We start from the raw sequence: 19,529 nt of genomic DNA on the forward strand, positions 1-19,529 counted from the left end.
AGCAGTGTTACAATGTCCTGGAAGAAAACTTTTCTTAGCCAGGTAAACTGAAGATGCATATGTAAATCTTTCAATATTTCTGCAGAGCTTAATTTTTTTATAATACAAATACTGATATCACACTTTTAAATTTAATTCATTCTTACCTTTTTCTTGCCTGTTACTGTCCATTCTTTGAGTACTTCACTGGCACTACCTGTAAGAGAAACCAATCACAGATTTTTTTCTCCCAGCACTGGCATGCTCAAGCAGAAATTTGTGTCCCTGTAACTGCTGGAAAGTCTCCCTCTCCCAATAGGAAAAGTGATGGTTCAGGTATCTAAGCTAATGTAACGAGATAATCATATCATGCTTACCTTTTAGAATACCTGCCCATTTAGATCTCCCTTCTCCATTTAATTTCTTGAGTAAGTTCTTCCAGGAAGAGACTAATGTAGCCTGACCACTTTGAAGCTTCTTTTTATCTATGTAGCTTTGACCAAATACAAAGAGGACTGGTTTCAGCCCAAGTATGGTGTCCCCTTTCCTCCAGATTACATACCACCTGGTTACACTGTTTCAGAGAGAACTGTCTGCCACCCTAAAACCAAATACTAACATTATGAAAAAAATATGATGATAAAGAAAAACCTTACAGTATTTGAACCTGTTTATTCTATACTGGCAAATTCAGAATAGTAGAAAGAGGGAGATCTATTTTGATATCACTGTCACTGTTCAATGAAAGAGACGACCTCAGACAGTTTTTCCCAAACAAGTTATGTTGAAAGAATTTTGTAAAATGCTCCTCAACTCTATAAAATCAGAAGGTTTGACTAAGCATACCATTTTTTGTATGGTAGATAAGGAAACTCAAACCCATATATTTAAATCACTTGTCAGAGCCTGAAAAAGAATATTGAGTCCCTAAATCTGTCATCTGTAGCTGAGCCACTAGACCACTGCTCTGTCATTGCTTCTTAAATTCTTATTCAAGCCAACTCCAGTCAAGTCCCTTATACCACTGGCTACCTAATTTCTTCTTAACTGTCATTAGAAAACGTAACGAATAAAATGATGGAGTCTTCTCTGCTTGTCTCTTATTCCAGGTATCATATAGCTTATGAATGAATTACTTCTAGGGCTGAAATAAGGAGCTTTAAAAGACATCTTTAAAAATCGCACAGGGCCTGCTATATCATCTATAAAATACCAGGCTGCAGAATAAATGTTATAGAAATTTGAAGCAACTTCTAGTTGAACAAATATGAACTTATAAAAATATTGAGCTAGGGTTACCTTCCATGAATGCTTGTACTGTTTTGTCCACACAATTATCAAAGTGTTGCAAAACCAGGATAATTTCATTGTTACTCTTATTGGGAACTATTGTGCGCACTGCATTTATCTGAAAAAGAAGATAAAGTCATTTAATTCCAATATCAGTAGATCAGTTGCAAACTGAGGTCTATCACAGAGAATAACAGTAAGGGTACCACTTCATCTTTAACAAGGTGCACCACATCACTTTAGTATCAGTGAGAGTACATACAACCATCTCACTGTGATGAATAATAGGGGAATGATGCCAGCACATAAAAAATTAACTTTAAAACTTAGAAAAAGCAGAACATTTGCAGAAACAGAGGATTTGTGCCAGATCTTATTTCAGGGTGGTTTAATTCAGGAATCAGGTATTAATTTAGCATCAACATTTCCTCATTTTTAGCATATTATACAGAAAGGAGCAAAGTTTAACAAACCACCAAAATAAAACACCAACAATAACTTAGATTTTTGTATAGCATTTTTTAAACATTTATTTCATATCATTTAATTGTATAATAATGCTATAAATATCATTTAAATTATTATAAATTATTTCAGGTATACAAAACATAATGAACACTCACTATGACACCCAGTTTAATAAAATAAAATACATGCAGTTGAAGTGCCCATGAAGCTTTTCATAAACCCTTTTTCAGTCCTCTCCACAGAGATTTCTACCTTGAATTTGGTGTTATTTCGATATTTATTTTTATACTTTTATGATGTATGTCTGTAACCAAGGGTAAGACATTATTGTTTGCATTACATGTCATATCATACATATCTATTTTTAATTTGCTTTTGCATGTAACATTGTTTTTTAGATTTTTCATGTTGATAAATGTATCTCATTATTATTTATCAGCTATTTATTTTAACTGCTAAATAGCATTTCCATTGTGTGAATACAGCCAATTTAATCATTTTTCTGTTGATAGACATTTATATTCTTTCCAGTGTTTGGCTACTATGAAAAATGCCATAGTAAATATTCCTACGCTTATGGTTATTTACTGAATGCTTATGACAATGCTTAGCAAATTGTTAAAAAAAAAGAAAACAAGTCTTCAGTGAACAGTGAGAGGATGTCTCTATTGTATATATAATCACTAGTAGAATTTCTGACAGTTCAGTTCAGTTCAGTTGCTTAGTCATGCCCAACTCTTTGCGACCCAATGGACTGCAGCATCCCAGGCCTCCCTGTCCATCACCAACGCCGGGAGTTTACTCCAACTTAAGTCCACTGAGTCAGTGATGCCATCCAACCATCTCATTCTCTGTCATCCCCTTCTCCTCCCATCTTCAGTCTTTCCCAGCATCAGGGTATTTTCAAATGAGTCAGTTCTTCGCATCAGGTAGCCAAATATTGGAGTTTCAGCTTCAGCATCAGTCTTTCCAATGAATACTCAGGACTGATTTCCTTTAGGACGGACTGGTTGGATCTCCTTGCAGTCCAAGGGACTCTCAAGAGTTTTTTCCAACACCACAGTTCAAAAGCATCAATTCTTTGGCACTCAGCTTTCCTTACAGTCCAACTCTCACATCCATACATGATACTGGAAAAACTATAGCCTTGACTAGATGGACCTTTGCTCGCAAAGTAACGTCTCTGCTTTTTAATATGCTATCTAGGTTGGTCATAGCTTTTCTTCCAAGGAGCAACCGTCTTTTAATTTCATGGCTGCAGTCACCATCTGCAGTGATTTTGGAGCCCCTAAAATAAAGTCTCTCACTGTTTCCATTATTTCCCCATCTATTTCCCATGAAGTGATGGGACCAGATGCCATGATCCTAGTTTTCTGAATGTGGAGTTTAAACCCAACTTTTTCACTCTCCTCTTTCACTTTCATCAAGAGGCTCTTTAGTTCTTCTTTGCTTTCTGCCATAAGGGTGGTGTCATCTGTGTATCTGAGGTTATTGATACTTCTCCCGGCAGTCTTGATTTCAGCTTGTGCTTCTTCTAGCCCAGCGTTTCTCATGATGTACTCTGCATATAAGTTAAATAAGCAGGGTGACAATATATAATCTTGACGTACTTTTTTCCCAATTTGGAACCAGTCTGTTGTTCCATGTCCAGTTCTAACTGTTGCTTCCTGACTTGTACACAGCTTTCTCAAGAGGCAGGTCAGGTGGTCTGGTATTCCTATCTCTTTCAGAATTTTCCAGTTTGTTGTGATCCACACAGTCAAAGGCTTTGGCATAGTCAATAAAACAGAAGTAGATGTTTTTTTGGAATTCTCCTGCTTTTTCGATGATCCAATGGATGTTAGCAATTTGACCTCTGGTTCCTCTGCCTTTTCTAAATCCACCTTGAACATATGGAAGTTCATGGTTCACATGCTGTTGAAGCCTGGCTTGGAGAATTTTGAGCATTACTTTGCTAGTGTGTGAGATGAGTGCAATTGTGTGGTAGTTTGAGCATTCTTTGGCATTGTCTTTCTTAGGGATTGGAATGAAAACTGACCTTTTCCAGTCTTGTGGCCACTGCACTGCTGAGTTTTCCAAAGTTGCTGGCATATTGAGTGCAGCACTTTCACAGCATCATCTTTTAGGATTTGAAATAGCTCAACTGGAATTTCATTACCTCCACTAGCTTTGTTCATAGTGATGCTTCCTAAGGATCACTTGACTTTGCATTTCAGGATGTCTGGCTCTAGATGGGTGATCATACCATCGTGATTATCTGGGTCGTGAAGTCTTTTTCATATAGTTCTTCAGTGTATTCTTGCCACCTCTTCTTAACATTTCTCCTTCTGTTAGATCCATACCATTTCTGTCCTTTATTGTGCCCATCTTTGCAAGAAATGTTCCCTTGGTATCTCTTATTTTCTTGAAGAGATCTCTAGTCTTCCCCATTCTATGGTTTTCCTCTATTTCTTTTCATTGATCACCGAAGAAGGCTTTCTTATCTCTCCTTGCTATTCTTTGGCATTCTGTATTCAAATGGACATATCTTTCCTCTTCTCCTTTGCCTTTTGCTTTTCTTTTCACAGCTATTTGTAAGGCCTCCTCAGACAACCATCTTGCCTTTTTGCATTTCTTTTTCTTGGGGATGGTCTTGATCACTGCCTCCTGTACAATGTCACAAACCTCTATCCATAATTCTTCAGGCACTCTGTCTATCAGATCTAATCCCTTGAATCTATTTCTCACTTCTGCTGTATAATCGTAAGGGATTTGATTTAGGCCATACCTGAATGGTCTAGTGGTTTTCCCTACTTTCTTCAATTTAAGTCTGAATTTGGCAATAAGGAGTTCATGATATGAGCCACAGTCAGCTCCCGGTTTTGTTTTTGCTGACTTTATAGAGCTTCTCCATCTTTGGCTGCAAAGAATATAATCAATCTGATTTCAGTATTGACCATCTGGTGATGTCCATGTGCAGAGTCTTCTCTTGCGTTGTTGGAAGAGGGTGTTTGCTATGACCAGTACATTCTCTTGGCAAAACTCTGAACAGTAGTGAATCTAAAAACTCATTAGAAATGCCAAATTTCCCTTCAAAACGAACATGCCAAATTCGTCAGTTATTCCTAAGGTATTTTGTATCTTTTGAGGTTAAAAATATACACTTTACAATAACTGCATTTCCTCTTTTCATTTTTGTATGTCAATTTTATATCCAGCTATTTTGATGACTTCATTATTCCTAATAATTTATTGCTTTCTTGGTTATTCTATGTAGGCAATTCTATTATCTATAATAACAGCAGTTTTTTTCCCCTTCCTTTTCAGTTTTTATAATCTTCATTTCTTGTCTTACTGGACAATGTGAAATTGGTTATTTCTTCAAGAAGACCCATTTTTTTTGGTAGGGAGTGGTAGTTAGAAACCAAGATCTAAGAGCTAGGTGTGTTTATTGCTATTAGGTTGACGTAAAAGTAATTGTGGTCTTGCATTGCTGAGCTTTGCCGTTTGATATTGGACTACATTCTCAAATAAATGTGGTTATGTTATACATCATTTTAATGCACATTTCTCGCTTTTTTTTTTTTTTGCTAATGACATTACTTGCTGTTTATTTTATATTTATTTTAGACTAGGGAAATGACATTAGACAAAAAGCAAATTCAAGCAATTTTCTTATTTGAGTTCAAAATGGGTCATAAAGCAGTGGAGACAATTTGAACATCATCAATGCATTAGCCCAGAAACTGCTAACGAATGTACAGTGCAGTGGTGCTTCAAGAAGTTTTGTAAAGGAAAGGAGAGCCTTGAAGATGAGGAGCACAGCGGCCGGCAACTGCAAACTGACAACGATCAAATGAGAGGATCGTCAAAGCCGATTCTCTTTCAACTACACGAGAAGTTGCTGAAGAACTCAATACCAACCATTCTATCGTCATTTTGCATTAGAAGCAAATTGGAAATGGGAAGAAGCTTGGTAAGTGGGTACCTCATGAACTGATAGCAAATCAAAAAAACCACTGAAGTGTCATCCTCTTTTATTGTGTAACAACAAACCATTTCTTGAATGGATTGTGATGTGCGACAGAAAGTGGATTTTATACGACTCCTGGGAATGATCAGCTCAGTGGTTGGATAGAGAAGAAACTCCAAAGCACTTCTCAAAGCCAAAGAAAGTGAAAGTGAAAGTGTTAGTCGCTCAGTTGTGCCCAACTCTTTGTGACCCCATGGACTGTAGACTGCTAGGCTCCTCTGTCCATGGGATTCTCCAGGCAAGAATATTGGAGTGGGTTGCCATTTCCTCCTCCAGGGGATCTTCTGAACCCCAGGATCGAACCTGCATCTCTTACGTTTTCCCTTGTATTGGCAGGCAGGGTCTTTATCACTAGCGTCACCTAGGAAGCCCCAAGAAGGTCCAAAGCACTTCCCAAATTCAAACTTGCACCAAAAAAAGGTCATGGTCACTGTTTGGTGATCTGCTGCTCATCTAATTCACTACAGCTTTCTGAATCCTGGCGAAATCATTACATATGAGAAGTATGCTCAGCAAATCGATGAGATGCACTGAAAACTGCAATGCCTGCAGCCTGCATTGGTCAACATAAAGGGCCCAATTCTTCTCCATGACAACGTCCGAATGCACCTCGCACAACCAACACTTGCTTCAAAAGTTAAATGAATTGGGCTATGAAGTTTTGCCTCATCCGCCATATTCACTTGACCTCTTGCCAAACAACTACCACTTTTTCAAGCATCTTCACAACTTTTTGCAGGGAAAATGCTTCCATAACCAGCAAGAGGCAGAAAACGCTTTCCAATAGTTCGTCAACTCCTGAATCATGGATTTTTACATTATAAAAATAAACAAGCTTGCTTCTTGTTGGCAAAAATGTGTTGACTGTAATGGTTCCTATTTTGACTAAAGATGCATTTGAGCCTAGTTATAATGATTTAAAATACACGGTCTGAAACCACAATTACATTTGCACCAATCTAATACTAGGAAAATACTAGTATTTCCTAATACTGTGGAAAATTCTGAAAGAGATGGGAATACCAGACCACCTGACCTGCCTCTTGAGAAACCTATATGCAGGTCAGGAAGCAACAGTTAGAACTGGACATGGAACAACAGACTGGTTCCAAAGAGGAAAAGGACTATGTCAAGGCTGTATATTGTCACCCTGCTTATTTAACTTCTATGCAGAGTACATCATGAGAAATGCTGGGCTGGAAGAAGCACAAGCTGGAATCAAGATTGCCGGGAGAAATATCAATAACCTCAGATATGCAGATGACACCACCCTTATGGCAGAAAGTGAAGAGAAACTAAAAAGCCTCTTGATGAAAGTAAAAGAGAAGAGTGAAAAAGTTGGCTTAAAGCGCAACATTCAGAAAACGAAGATCATGCCATCTAGTCCCATCACATCATGGGAAATAGATGGGGAAACAGTGGAAACAGTGTCAGACTTTATTTTTGGGGGCTCCAAAATCACTGCAGATGGTGATTGCAGCCATGAAATTAAAAGACGCTTACTCTTTGGAAGAAAAATTATGACCAACCTAGATAACATATTGAAAAGCAGAGATGTTACTTTGCCAACAAAGGTCCGTCTAGTCAAGGCTATGGTTTTTCCTGTGGTCATGTATGGATGTGAGAGTTGGACTGTGAAGAAGGCTGAGCACTGAAGAATTGATGCTTTTGAACTGTGGTGTTGGAGAAGACTCTTGAGAGTCCCTTGGACTGCAAGGAGATCCAACCAGTCCATTCTGAAGGAGATCAACCCTGGGATTTCTTTGGAAGGAATGATGCTAAAGCTGAAACTGCAGTACTTTGGCCACCTCATGTGAAGAGTTGACTCATTGGAAAAGACTCTGATGCTGGGAGGGATTGGGGGCAGGAGGAGAAGGGGACAACAGAGGATGAGGCTGGATGGCATCACTGACTCGATGGATGTGAATCTGAGTGAACTCCGGGAGTTGATGATGGACGGGGAGGCCTGGTGTGCTGCGATTCATGGGGTTGCAGAGAGTCAGACACGACTGAGCAACTGAACTGAACTGAACTGAATACTAGGATGTGATTATTTCTAGGTCCTTTCAGTTCATAGAACTAGGAAATTTTGGTTTTTACAACATAAGTTTATACTGACACCATAAGTTTAAATATAATATTGAAAGGCTTTTTTTTTTTTTTTGCCACACCGTGCAGCATGTAGGACTGAACCTATGCCTTCTGTAGTGGAAGCACGGAGTCCTAACCAGTGGACCTAGAGAATTCCCAAATGACTTTTGATAAGATGGTTTTTAAACATGTATTTCTCTTCTCTAAACTGAAAGTTTTTTAGCTCTTAAAAACATTGACATATTTCTTGATTTGCTTTATTCTATAATATTCATAAAATAATTATAGAATATAATATTACTACTAATGAAAAAAGTTGAATTCATTTTCACTACATTCCTCTCAACATTTACAGTAAGAATACTAATACTGTGTTCAAAGTCTGTGGGAAGATTTGTTCTAGTTTACCTTTCCCTGAAGATGAAGCATTTTCAGGATCTCAACCTTATATAAGATCTCAGTTCCAATTTCTAACCCAGGATAAGCTTTGTGCTAAATCTGGGGCCTGTGTGGTAAAAACCCATTTGTTACTGAGACTGGCAAAACATATCAGCATTACCTAGCTCAGGCTTACCACTCAGCTTTTTAGTTTCTTCTATATTTTTGGCCCCTAGGGATTTCTCTTCTTGTGTTCAGCTATGCTTTTTTTCTTTTTTGGCCACGCCATGTAGCCTGCAGGATTCTTAGTTCCCAGAACAGGGGTTAAATCTGGGTCCTTGGCAATGAAAGTGGAGTCCTAACCACTGGACCACCAGGGAATTCCTTGGCTATGCATTTAAAATGATGTATATCATTTTCATTCTGTATTTGTAAGCATTTTACATTAGAAATGTAATGTAAAATTTTTTACAGATGAAGAGAAGTAAAGTATCTTGTTCAAGTTATTAGCAGAATCTGTAACTTGCTTTCATGTCATTCTATAATTTTTTTGTTTCAGGCTTAATTGAACAATGATGAAGTACAAAACTATACAAGCGGGATGGTATATAATCTATAATTCAAAGAGTGTGAATTTATAATATATACTTTTGAGATGAGCAAAAAATTACCATGATCACTAGAAAATGGGCTTTAGGCAAAACGTACAGATTCAATGATAAAGGTAAAATTCTCATAACTGAAAATGCAACAATGTTTATATTATTGAACCAATATGTATCTATAACTCCAGAATCAATGATTTACTTTCTAAATGAGATGGAGAACACACATAAAGCTTTTATGGTTTTTCTCAATATAGCTCATTAAGGGTTATATTGTTAAAGACAACCTGGTTCCCTTCCAAAGATATGTTACTCAGAAAATTTCTCCTCTTGCTCTAAAGGCTCCTGGTCTTAAAAATCCTCTTCAAGTGAATGGGACGATCCTACTCAAGACTATTCCTTAAAGAATGTTAGCAAATTAGATACACACTTAGCCATACACATACTGTTGTATTAATTAATATTAAGATGTCCAAGAGAATTTAGAAATATATGTATATGGATACATGTAAAGAAAATTGTTCATACTTATAGGCTCTGATTCCTCAAAACCTTCATGGCAGTTACTCTCTGATATACAGTGGCATTCATACAGTTTTGTTCTTAATTTTCACTTTCTTAATGAGTTTGTAGCCAATGATTTTATTAGTACCTAAATTTTAACAAGACATTCAAGTTTCCTATCCACAGTAAATAGACATACCTTTTCTTTCATGTTTTCAAAAGCTCCTCCTTGGGCCAGTACAGTATTGGACTGCAAATCAAAAATGAATCCTGATGAATCTGAAAGAATGAGAAGAAAAAAATATATTCAACAGGGTCCAAAACTAACATAACAGCCTGCAAAATGTAAGGGCCAATACTAGCTGCTTTTCTCCCATAAACAGCTAATAACTAAATAGAACTTAATTGTTATTTTGTAAATTCTATTATATAACTGATAACTACCTTTGCATTCAAATTGTGAAATTAAATTTGATTTTAGTAGAAATTGTCACAGCTTGAGAAAAATATTGAAATCAATTATATTAGACTATACAGTAATCCTTGATATCTTTAACTATCTTAATATAAAAGGCCCTCTAAAAATACTGTAAGTAAATAGCTCCTCAAGGTAAAATTTAACACTAAAAAATCTGAATATGTGAGAATGAAAGCTTCTATAACATTAATAACAACACATAAAAGTACTTTCCATCTTTTAGACTACAACACACACACGTCACATTCTTAAGACTATGAATTTCATATATTTGTGTTCCCAATATAATATACAAAAAGCAATGTACCAGTGTTTATATTAATAGCATAAATGGGAAAACTTAGTTCAACATAAGAAATTATAGAAAATAGTTTGCACTTAGAAAGAAAAGGCTATCTGTGAATGTAATCAGTTTCTTTACCCATGACTATGTGATCAACAAATTACCTCACCTTTTACACTTGATAACTTTGTTTTACTCTAATGAGATGTGATCCTAGGAAACAGCTAGAGTGCTTCTCAAATTCTGATGTGTATACTTATCATTGGGGGAATCTCAAGTTAAATAGCAGGTTCTGATTCAAGAGTCTGATGTGTGGCCTGAGATTTTTACTCTCAGGTGGTATCAACGTTGCAGATCCAAGCTATCATACTTGGGAATACTTTGGGGGTTCAAATTTCAACAAAGCAAGTAAAAGGGGAAAATTTGAGAAGAGGGGTTGCTATAGTCTGAATGTTTGTATTTTCACCTCCAAATTCACACGCTGAAATCCTAAAGTGATGGTATTAGTAGGTGAGGCGTTCGAAGAGCAGAGTTCTCATGAATGGGATCAGTGCTCTTATTAAAAAGATTCCATAGAGACCTCTGCCACCATGGGAGGACACAAAGAGAAGTCTGCAACCCAGAAGGCCCTCGCTAGACCATGTTGGCACTCTGATCTCGGATTTCCAGTCTCTAGAACTGTGAGAAGTAAATTTCTATTGTTTATAAGCTACTCAGTCTGTGGTACTTTGTTAGAGCAGTCTGAACAGAATAAGATGGGAGTATAAAACATACAGTAATATTTTAGTACGCTTTCCAAATTCTTTCAGTATTATTACAGATGTGTTTTAATTAAAGCCCCTTTTATAGCTCAATCTTTATCCTGTGTTTTATATAATACCTCCTAGTTGCTGCAGAAGACTGATAATTTATACGTTAGAATGATAATAGTATTTTGTTTCTAAAAGTAGAAAAGAGGATATGAACAGATCCCATGTCATTCCAAGAGAAAGTACACTTGCCAATTACCATTGAATTGTGAATCCACTTTTAACCTCTGTAATACTGGCAGTTTCATCATTGTTACCCAAAGGAAAAATCAGGTTACATTTACACAAACTCAATACTTAAAGCCTGAATTTTCTAGATGATGACCTAATATGGTTAACACTGAATTATCTTTATTAACCGCAAAGAAACATAGTATATACAGATGAAAATTTTACACAGCCAAAATACTATTGAGCAACCTTTTCAGAATTGCTTTAGGTTATCCAGATGATATAACTTGACTGCTGTTAAGTACAGCTGACCTTTGAACACTGCCCAGGTCACTTATACACAGATAGTTTTCAATGGTAAGTACTACAGCATACACAACCTGCAGTTGGTTGAACCCACGGATGCAGAACTGTGGACACTGAGGCCCAGCTGGAAGGATTTTCCACTGCACTCAGGGGTCAGCACCTTTAACCCCCATATTATCCAAGGGTCAACTCTATTCTCTCTCAAAGACACATTAATGAGCACTGAGATGATACAAAGAACATCGGTAATCTTAGCAAAGAATCCAACCACCAACCTCTTTTAGGGAAAGGTGCTTAAATGCTCAGTTGTGTTTGACTCTTTGCGACCCTATGGACTGTAGGCTACCAGGATCCTCTGTCCATGGGATTTTCCAGGCAAGAATACTGGAATCGGGTGCCATTTCCTTCTCCAGGGGATCTTCCTGACCCAGGGATCAAACCCATATCTCTTACATCTCCTGCACTGGCAGCAGATTCTTAAGAGGGGACACTTAATTTTATTTTTTTTCTTTTTATTTTAATTGGAGGCTAATTACAATATTGTAGTGGTTTTTGCCATACATTGACATGAATCAGCCACGGGTGTACATGTGTTCCCCATCCTGAACCCCTCTCCCACCTCCCTCCCCATCCCATCCCAAGAGGGGATACTTAAAACAGCATTTAGGGACCTATATTTAAATAAGCTATTGGTATCACTAACTTCTTATACATCATCTAATACCTTTTATTTTTTTCTGTTAAACAACACGCTAGATGAAATGAAGCGCAATGAAAACAAAGGGTAGTTCTGCAAACACTTTCAGTGATCGCCTCCCCCAAATTAGCGTAAGTATTATTAGAGTTTATCTGGCATACCAGTTGGGATAATGATTAAAAATACATACAGAAGCTATTTCAGTCAGGATCTCAGCAGGAAACAAACAGCACACTGAGAGTTTAATGAAGGGACTATTTTCGAAGGTGCTGGTAGGGAGTAGAGAAACCACAAGAGAGAGCACAGTACTCCTTGGCTAAGAACAGCCATGTATATTGCTACTGGAGGTTTTAAAGACGGTAAGGAGGGAGCAATCACTGGAATCCGGAGACAGAGGCCTCTTTCATCTTTGTTTCATCTGGTGTGGAGATGGCCATAGGATAACAGTCCTTTAATCAGAGGACACAGTAAGCCCACAGTGACCCTTCAGGGAAAGACTAGGGGAACAGATACTCCTATCTTACTCTCCTCCCTGCCTCTGGTCTCCTGCTTTATGCTGCCCAACAGCCAAACTCAACCAGAAGCCCAAGGCAAGAAACCTGTAGTCTGACTTGCAGTCTGGACAGGTCAGCCTCCTGGGGTACAAATGCTCATTTTGTATTTATATTCTAAATCATAAGTTTGCCAAAATGGGAAAGCAATAATTTAACATCTTAACTTGTCTATTCACCAGCTAATATTGTCTTTTTACTTACACGAACAAACTCAAGTAGATTAAAAAAACCCTGCTTCAATGAACTGGAGCTTAAGTGCCTCTCAACATTATAGGGAAAATAAATTTTAATTCCCACCAACAATATTTAGTGATTTAACAGTTCTCCTATTTTTTCATGCAAAGAAAGCCTAAGATTTACTTAATTCCACCGTTAGTAAATGAGGTAAGATCTCATCCTTTTGTACCTACCCTATGATAGAAGATCATAAATTTTTAAAGAAAAAAACTGAAGTTAAACTCAGGCAAGATTCATAAAGGATATGAGGAACCCTTGAGATTATCATCTATTTCATTCTATCAGGAACCATCTCACAAGTTCCTTGGAATTATTTCAAATATCACACATTTAGGAACATTTTGCGGCTTCCCTGATGGCTCAGATGGTCAAGAATCCGCCTGCAATGCAGAAGACCTGGGTTTAATCCTTGGGATGGGAAGATGCCCTGGAGGAGGAATAGCTCCGATTCTAGTATTGTTGCCTGCAGAATTCCATGGACAGAGGAGCCTGACGGGCTATAGTCCAGGGGTTGCAAAGAGTCAGACACCACTGAGTGACCAACACTAGTTTCAGTGGATAAAGTATGCTATTTATAGTATCACTGACATATTTGTAAACATTAGAAAACAAACTGTTTTCACTGGCTTCAAAAATCAGGCAAAAGTTGTTTCAACGAGGACAACATAGAAATACCTGAGTCTGACTATCTCATGTATCAAATCAGACTTGAACAAGTTTTCTTTTTTTTAACTGAGGTATAATTGACACACGCATATATATCATTACGTAGTTTCAGGTATGTAGCATGATTTGATATTTGTATATACTGTGAATTGATCACAAAAAGTCTAGTTAATATCTATCAACATACACAGTTAAGGGAAACTTTTTTCTTGTGATAACTTTAAGATATATTCTCTTAGCAACTTGTAAATATGCAATACGCTATTATTAACTACAGTCACCATGCTATACATTATATTCCTAGGACTCATTTATTTTATAATTGGAAGTTTGTACCTTTTGACCTCCTTTACCCATTTGGCCCTCCTCCCACCCAACATTTTTGATAACTATCAATCTGTTCTCTGTATCTATGAGCTCTTTTCCTCTGTAAGTTTTGGATTCCACATAGAAGTGAGATGATACGGTCTGTCATTCTCTGACTCATTTTACTCAGATAATGTCCTCAAGGTCCATCTGTGGTGTCACACATGGCAAGATCTTTTTATGGCCGAATGATATTCCATTGTATAAATGCACACCACATTCTTTATCCATTCTTCCACCATATGAAGACACGCAGGTTGTTTCTGTATCTTGGCTTTTGTAAATCATGCTGCAATGACCACGGGGGTGCATATGTCTTTTCAAGTTAATGTCTTTGCTTTCTTTGGATACATAACCAGAAGCTGAACTGATGAAATGTTCTGTATTTCCTGGCCAACACTTGTTATTTCTTGTCTTTAGTAATAACTATTCTTATAGGTGTGAGGTAGTATCACATTATGGTTTGGGCTGCATTTTCCTGATTAGTGATGTTAAGCACCTTTTTATGTGTCTGTTGGACAGCTATCTCTATGTCTTCCTTATAACTGAACACATATCTCAACAAACTTTGAAACACAGTCTAATTGTTTTTAATTAATAATTTAACCTGAAGACCATACTGTAGTTTCATAATTAATTTGGTTAAAAGTTCTGATTATATTCACAACTCTGAGGATGGCAGGAAGAAAGGCAGGCAAGCAGGAAGGGACAGAGGGAAGTGGGAGGGAGGAAAGGGAGAGAGAAAACAACTATTGGTGAGGATGTGGAGAAACTGGAACAGTCATACATTGCTGGTGGGAATGTAAAATGATACAACTGCTATGGAAAGCTATATGGTGGCTCCTTAAATAACTGAAGATATAATTATCATAATATAGCAATTTCACGCCACTCTAATGGCAGAAAGTGAAGAGGAACTAAAGAGCCTCCTGATGAGAGTGAAAGAGGAGAGTAAAAAAGCTGGCTTAAAACTCAACATTCAAAAAACTAAGGTCATGGCATACAGTCCCATCACTTCATTGCAAACAGATGGAGAAAAAGTGAAAACTGACTGATTTTATTTTCTTGGACTCCAAAACCACTGCAGACACAAAATTAAAAGACACTTGTTCCTTGGAAGTAAAGCTAGGACAAATCTAGACAGTGTATTAAAAAGCAGAGGCATCAGTTTGCCAAAAAAGTTCTGTATAGTCAAAACTACAGTTTTCCTAGCAGTCATTTACAGACTTGAGAATTGGACCATAAAGAAGGCTGAGCACCGAAGAATTGATGCTTTCGAATTGTGGTGTTGGAGAAGACTCTTGAGAGTCCCATGGACTGCAGGGGATCAAATCAGTCAATCCTAAAGGAAATCAACCCTGAATATTCATTGGAAGGACTCATGCTGAAGCTAAAGCTCTAATACTCTGGCCACCTGATGCGAAAAGCCAACTCACTGGAAAAGACCCTGACGCTGGGAAAGATTGAGGGCAGGAGGAGAAGGGGTGGCAGATGATGAGACGTTAGACAGCATAACCATGAATCTGAGCAAACTCTGGGAGATAGTGAAGAACAGGGGAGCCTGATGTGCTGCAGTTCAGGGGTCGCAAAGAATGGGACACGACTTAAGAGACTGAACAACAACAAATGCACATACTAGACCCCCACCACAACAAATGAGGAGGAGCTGATTAAAAGCTTTACCACTTGGCGTTCTACCCAAAAACACTTAGCAGAATTACTATTATGAAGGCATGGTAAGGCTCCCTGAAAGGACTGAAGTGAATTCAATCTGATTATCAATGAGAAGACTGTTTCTTTCATGCAAAAGCCTGTCCCCCCAAATTCCTGGCTGCTTACAGTAGAGAGAAGCATAGAGGGAGCTTCCCAGGCATGGAGTAGGTCTAAGGATTCTCACAGGGGTTACTGAATGTGTGTCTTTGAATTTAACAACTAAAAATCTATTGTTTTAGATTGTTTATGTATTTTTTCACTGACACGATGGTAAACTATTGTATTATCTTATCTGCTAAGCAAAGAGAAAGAAGGAAATATGATCCCTTCCAAAATACCTTCTCTTAACTTTACAATGATGAGAAAAATCAGTTATGGTACTATTCTGTACCCGAAGCCTGCAGTAAGAAACCTACTGCAGAATCAAAGACTGAGCCCAAGTTTTATGCTATCCATTAGTGCTGTAACTCATCGAGTATACTAGTTCTCAAGCTGCATTATTTCAACAAAAAGGCGGTATATCATGTTTCTTCCAAGGATCTCAGATTTTTGTTACTACTCCCTGATATTCCTCATACATACATGAAACAAGCTGGGTAACAAAATTATTAACACTTCACCATGGCCAAAGACAGACCATACATTTAAGAGCCAATTAAATGCAGATAAGACCAAGGGTGAAGAACTCTAGACAACCTAACAAGTGTGATAATCACTTGTCACATTTTCTCAAACTATCAACTCCCTCTTAAAAATTAAAAAGCAAACTCAAAAGCAGAGGCAATGTGCCAGAAGTGTTATCTCACGAACAATGAAAGAATCTGAAGTTCTCCTTAGTACTCAACCATGTAAAAGAAAATAATTAGCCTCTTGCAATTGCTTTTTCTCATGCCAGTTTTGAGAACAATCCACATGGTGGAGTTCATTTCCTTCACATGAACTAATGGTGCACATAGGGATGGGGGTTATATTGTACAAATGTGAGGGCAAGGAAAAGAGTACTGTCACAGGCACTACTGCTAAAGCCTAGGAGTGTATTCACAACTTCAAAATTGAAGATGGCACCAACTTTAGCTTCCTAGGTGGTAATTCTTTCTTCTGTCAACTTATCACCTAAGCTTAGAAGAATTATGACTGTTTTGTGTAAGAAATAAGATACCAATTATAAAAGGTGGGGGGATTATGTATAAATAAAGGGGAATCAGGCTTAGAAGGGAAGCAAATCAGAGATGAGAAATTAAGAAAGGCAACTATGTCAAAGTGCCCTTTTTTAAGATTTCTAATTTGCTTTAAGTATTTCTACTATAGTGTACTGTTGTAGCTTTCTGAAATGCTAACACTTTTAAAATATATTAAATTGTTAAAAGTTATTTAAGAAACCTCCATCCTAGTTGACAATGGCCTAACACAGAAAATACTGTTAGTAGGTTGTAAGGGGTCTCATCAACTGGTCTTCTTAGCCATTTCAGATAACAATGTAGCTTAAATGTCCAGAAAAACCCACACTTCAACAACTGATCTGCTAAGTGGGTCTTTCATGAAAGAAAAGAGTTTTCTACCTTTCTGTTATTTCTGCTGACATTTATCATCTAGTCTTTTGTTTTGTTTGTTTGTTTTTCGCCCTTGTTGTAAGGCTTGTGGGACCTTAGTTCCCCCCAAGCAGGGACTGAATGAATCAATGAACCCACATCCTCGGCAGTGAATACAGGTCCTAACCACTGGACCAGCAGGGAATTCCTAAGCAAGTCATCTAGGTGTATTCTGTGCCTCTTTTCATAGACATTTACGCTGGGAAATTTCCTAACATCTAGAATAAGTTCTGATTTTTCAAGGCAGAGCTTGATGGAAAGTCACGGTTTTTATTAAGCAAGAAATTAAATTCTACTTTACTCTTGCTAGTAGATTTTTCCAGGTTTCAAGCAGATGCAACAGAATAAGCTTCTATTTTTTAAGTTCCAAAAGTTCTTGAATGGTCTCATTATTTAAAAAGTTTGCTGGCTGAATGGAAGATAGGAAATTCAGTCCACCACTTTTCAAATTTTTCTTAGTGATATATTCTAGAGAATAGCCAGGAGGCAGTAATATTGATTTTAATGTCCAACCTCTTCTGTCTCAATGCCACCTCTCATTAGTCTGGAAATAGTATTCCCATATATGAAATAAAATACGTAATTTAAAAAATTATTTCCTTTTCCATACTGTCCTTCAGACTCTCAGAATCCTGCCGACTGTTTCAAAAAAGAAACTCAACTTCGTAAGTTGAAAAGATTAAAGCACTTAAAAACTATGATTAAAAAAAAAAAGAACTCAGCTAAATCTTCAATGACAAGATCAGTACATGTTATTTGCTGATTCTACATTATCTCTGAACTAATATTTTATTTGCAAAACTTTGTACATAAATCCACAGATTACATGAATTCAAATAGCTATTTAGAAAATTATGAAGCCACATGGCAATTATTTTGATATCTGCTTATAGCCAACTTTCAGTTTTGTTTTGTTTTTTTTAAGGAAAGTAGCACTAAAATAGAATAAAAAGTAAAATATCTAGCTAAATTTTTCTTTATTTCCAAGTAGTGAGAAGGACTGACTGTGTTTCATCTTTCCACTTGTCAATCTCTTCCTGCCCTTTGTGAAAGTAAAAAATAAACTGTGGTGTATCTAAAAGATGGATAGCCAGTAAAAATGTGTGTGTGTGTGTGTGTTTATGTGTGTGTATAATCAAGGAAACTAGATAATCCAAAAATCAGAAAATCAGTCTGTGAATAAATCAAGTCTTCTAATATGCATCTGTGTGAGCTGAGTCTGAAGAAAAACATACTTTCCCCTACCAAGGGCCTATTTTTAGTCTCTCTTACAAGTCAAACCCTCTTTACAGGTTTTGCTAATATTTCTCTAGTTAATGGCTCTTCTATTTTATGGAATCATCAGTCTTGGATGTCCTTACAATATATGTCATAGTTCTGGGTTTAAGATAGGAACTGGGTGAGTTGAACGCATAGGTTTTCATTTTTGTTTTTTAAACTGTTTTTTGCTCCTCATGGTCCTTCAGATTTTCAAGAATTCTGCCAGCTAATCCAGGAAAGAAACTCAATTCCGTAAGTCAAAAAAATTAAAACACTTATGAACTATGATGTTTAAGAGTAAAACAAACCTTCAGTTACTAAGATCAGTGCACACTAACTGGCAGAATTCCTGAGAAGTTGAAGGAGAGTAAGGAGGAGCAAATTTTTTTAGAATTCCTATGTGGTAGAACTAATTTCTGTTTAGATTTAAGAGACATCCTACTTGTCATTATAAAAGATTTTGCTGTGGATGTTCCTTCTAATACTGTAAAATAGTGAATGTCTTCCTTCTCTATCCCAACTCATCCCCCTACTTCAAACTACAGAAATGAACAAGACAAATCTAATTACATACTTCTGTCTCCAACAAAATAATGACTTTTCTCATAATAAACAGCACTGCAAAATCTGTCACTCTTCATTCATTAACCTTCGTGCAAATAAGAATTAAATGTCAGCTTTTCTTTCTTAAAATGACTTAGGGATCAATAACCTACTTTGATTATAAATATTTCTATTTCTAAATAGTTGTTACAATTATCACAAAGTGGACACTAGATTTTAATATTATACTTCTGAATGTAAGAAACATACTACCTAAATAGCACACTTGTTTAAGTCCATCTATCTTAGTAAATTCTTTAAAAATATTTTTTATTGTGAAATATATGGAGTTATTATATTTGAAATTACAATTACGGAATTAAATACTTTATGTGTGTGTGCCTTTACAGTCCCTGTAAGATCATGTGTCTTCTTACAAGTAAATATAGTCTATTCTTTGCTAAATAATACTTTATTTCATGACTCAGTTCAGTTCAGTCGCTTAGTTGTGTCTGACTCTCTGCGACCCC

At 36.9% G+C, this 19,529-nt stretch overlaps 1 protein-coding gene across 1 annotated transcript in view; it reads right to left on the reverse strand.

The window, feature by feature from the left end:
* Positions 1-19,529, reverse strand: part of SPATS2 (spermatogenesis associated serine rich 2) — a 73,355-nt gene that overhangs the window by 31,528 nt on the left and 22,298 nt on the right. The window contains exons 2-4 of the mRNA XM_068971069.1: positions 9,527-9,606; positions 1,279-1,387; positions 147-196 (exon numbers count right to left, since the gene is read on the reverse strand). Coding sequence (XP_068827170.1) covers positions 147-196; positions 1,279-1,387; positions 9,527-9,606 — 239 coding nt within the window. The remainder of the gene's footprint in view (positions 1-146; positions 197-1,278; positions 1,388-9,526; positions 9,607-19,529) is intronic.

This window comes from Capricornis sumatraensis, chromosome 4 (assembly GCF_032405125.1).
Source record: "Capricornis sumatraensis isolate serow.1 chromosome 4, serow.2, whole genome shotgun sequence".
Classification (NCBI taxonomy): domain Eukaryota; kingdom Metazoa; phylum Chordata; class Mammalia; order Artiodactyla; family Bovidae; genus Capricornis; species Capricornis sumatraensis.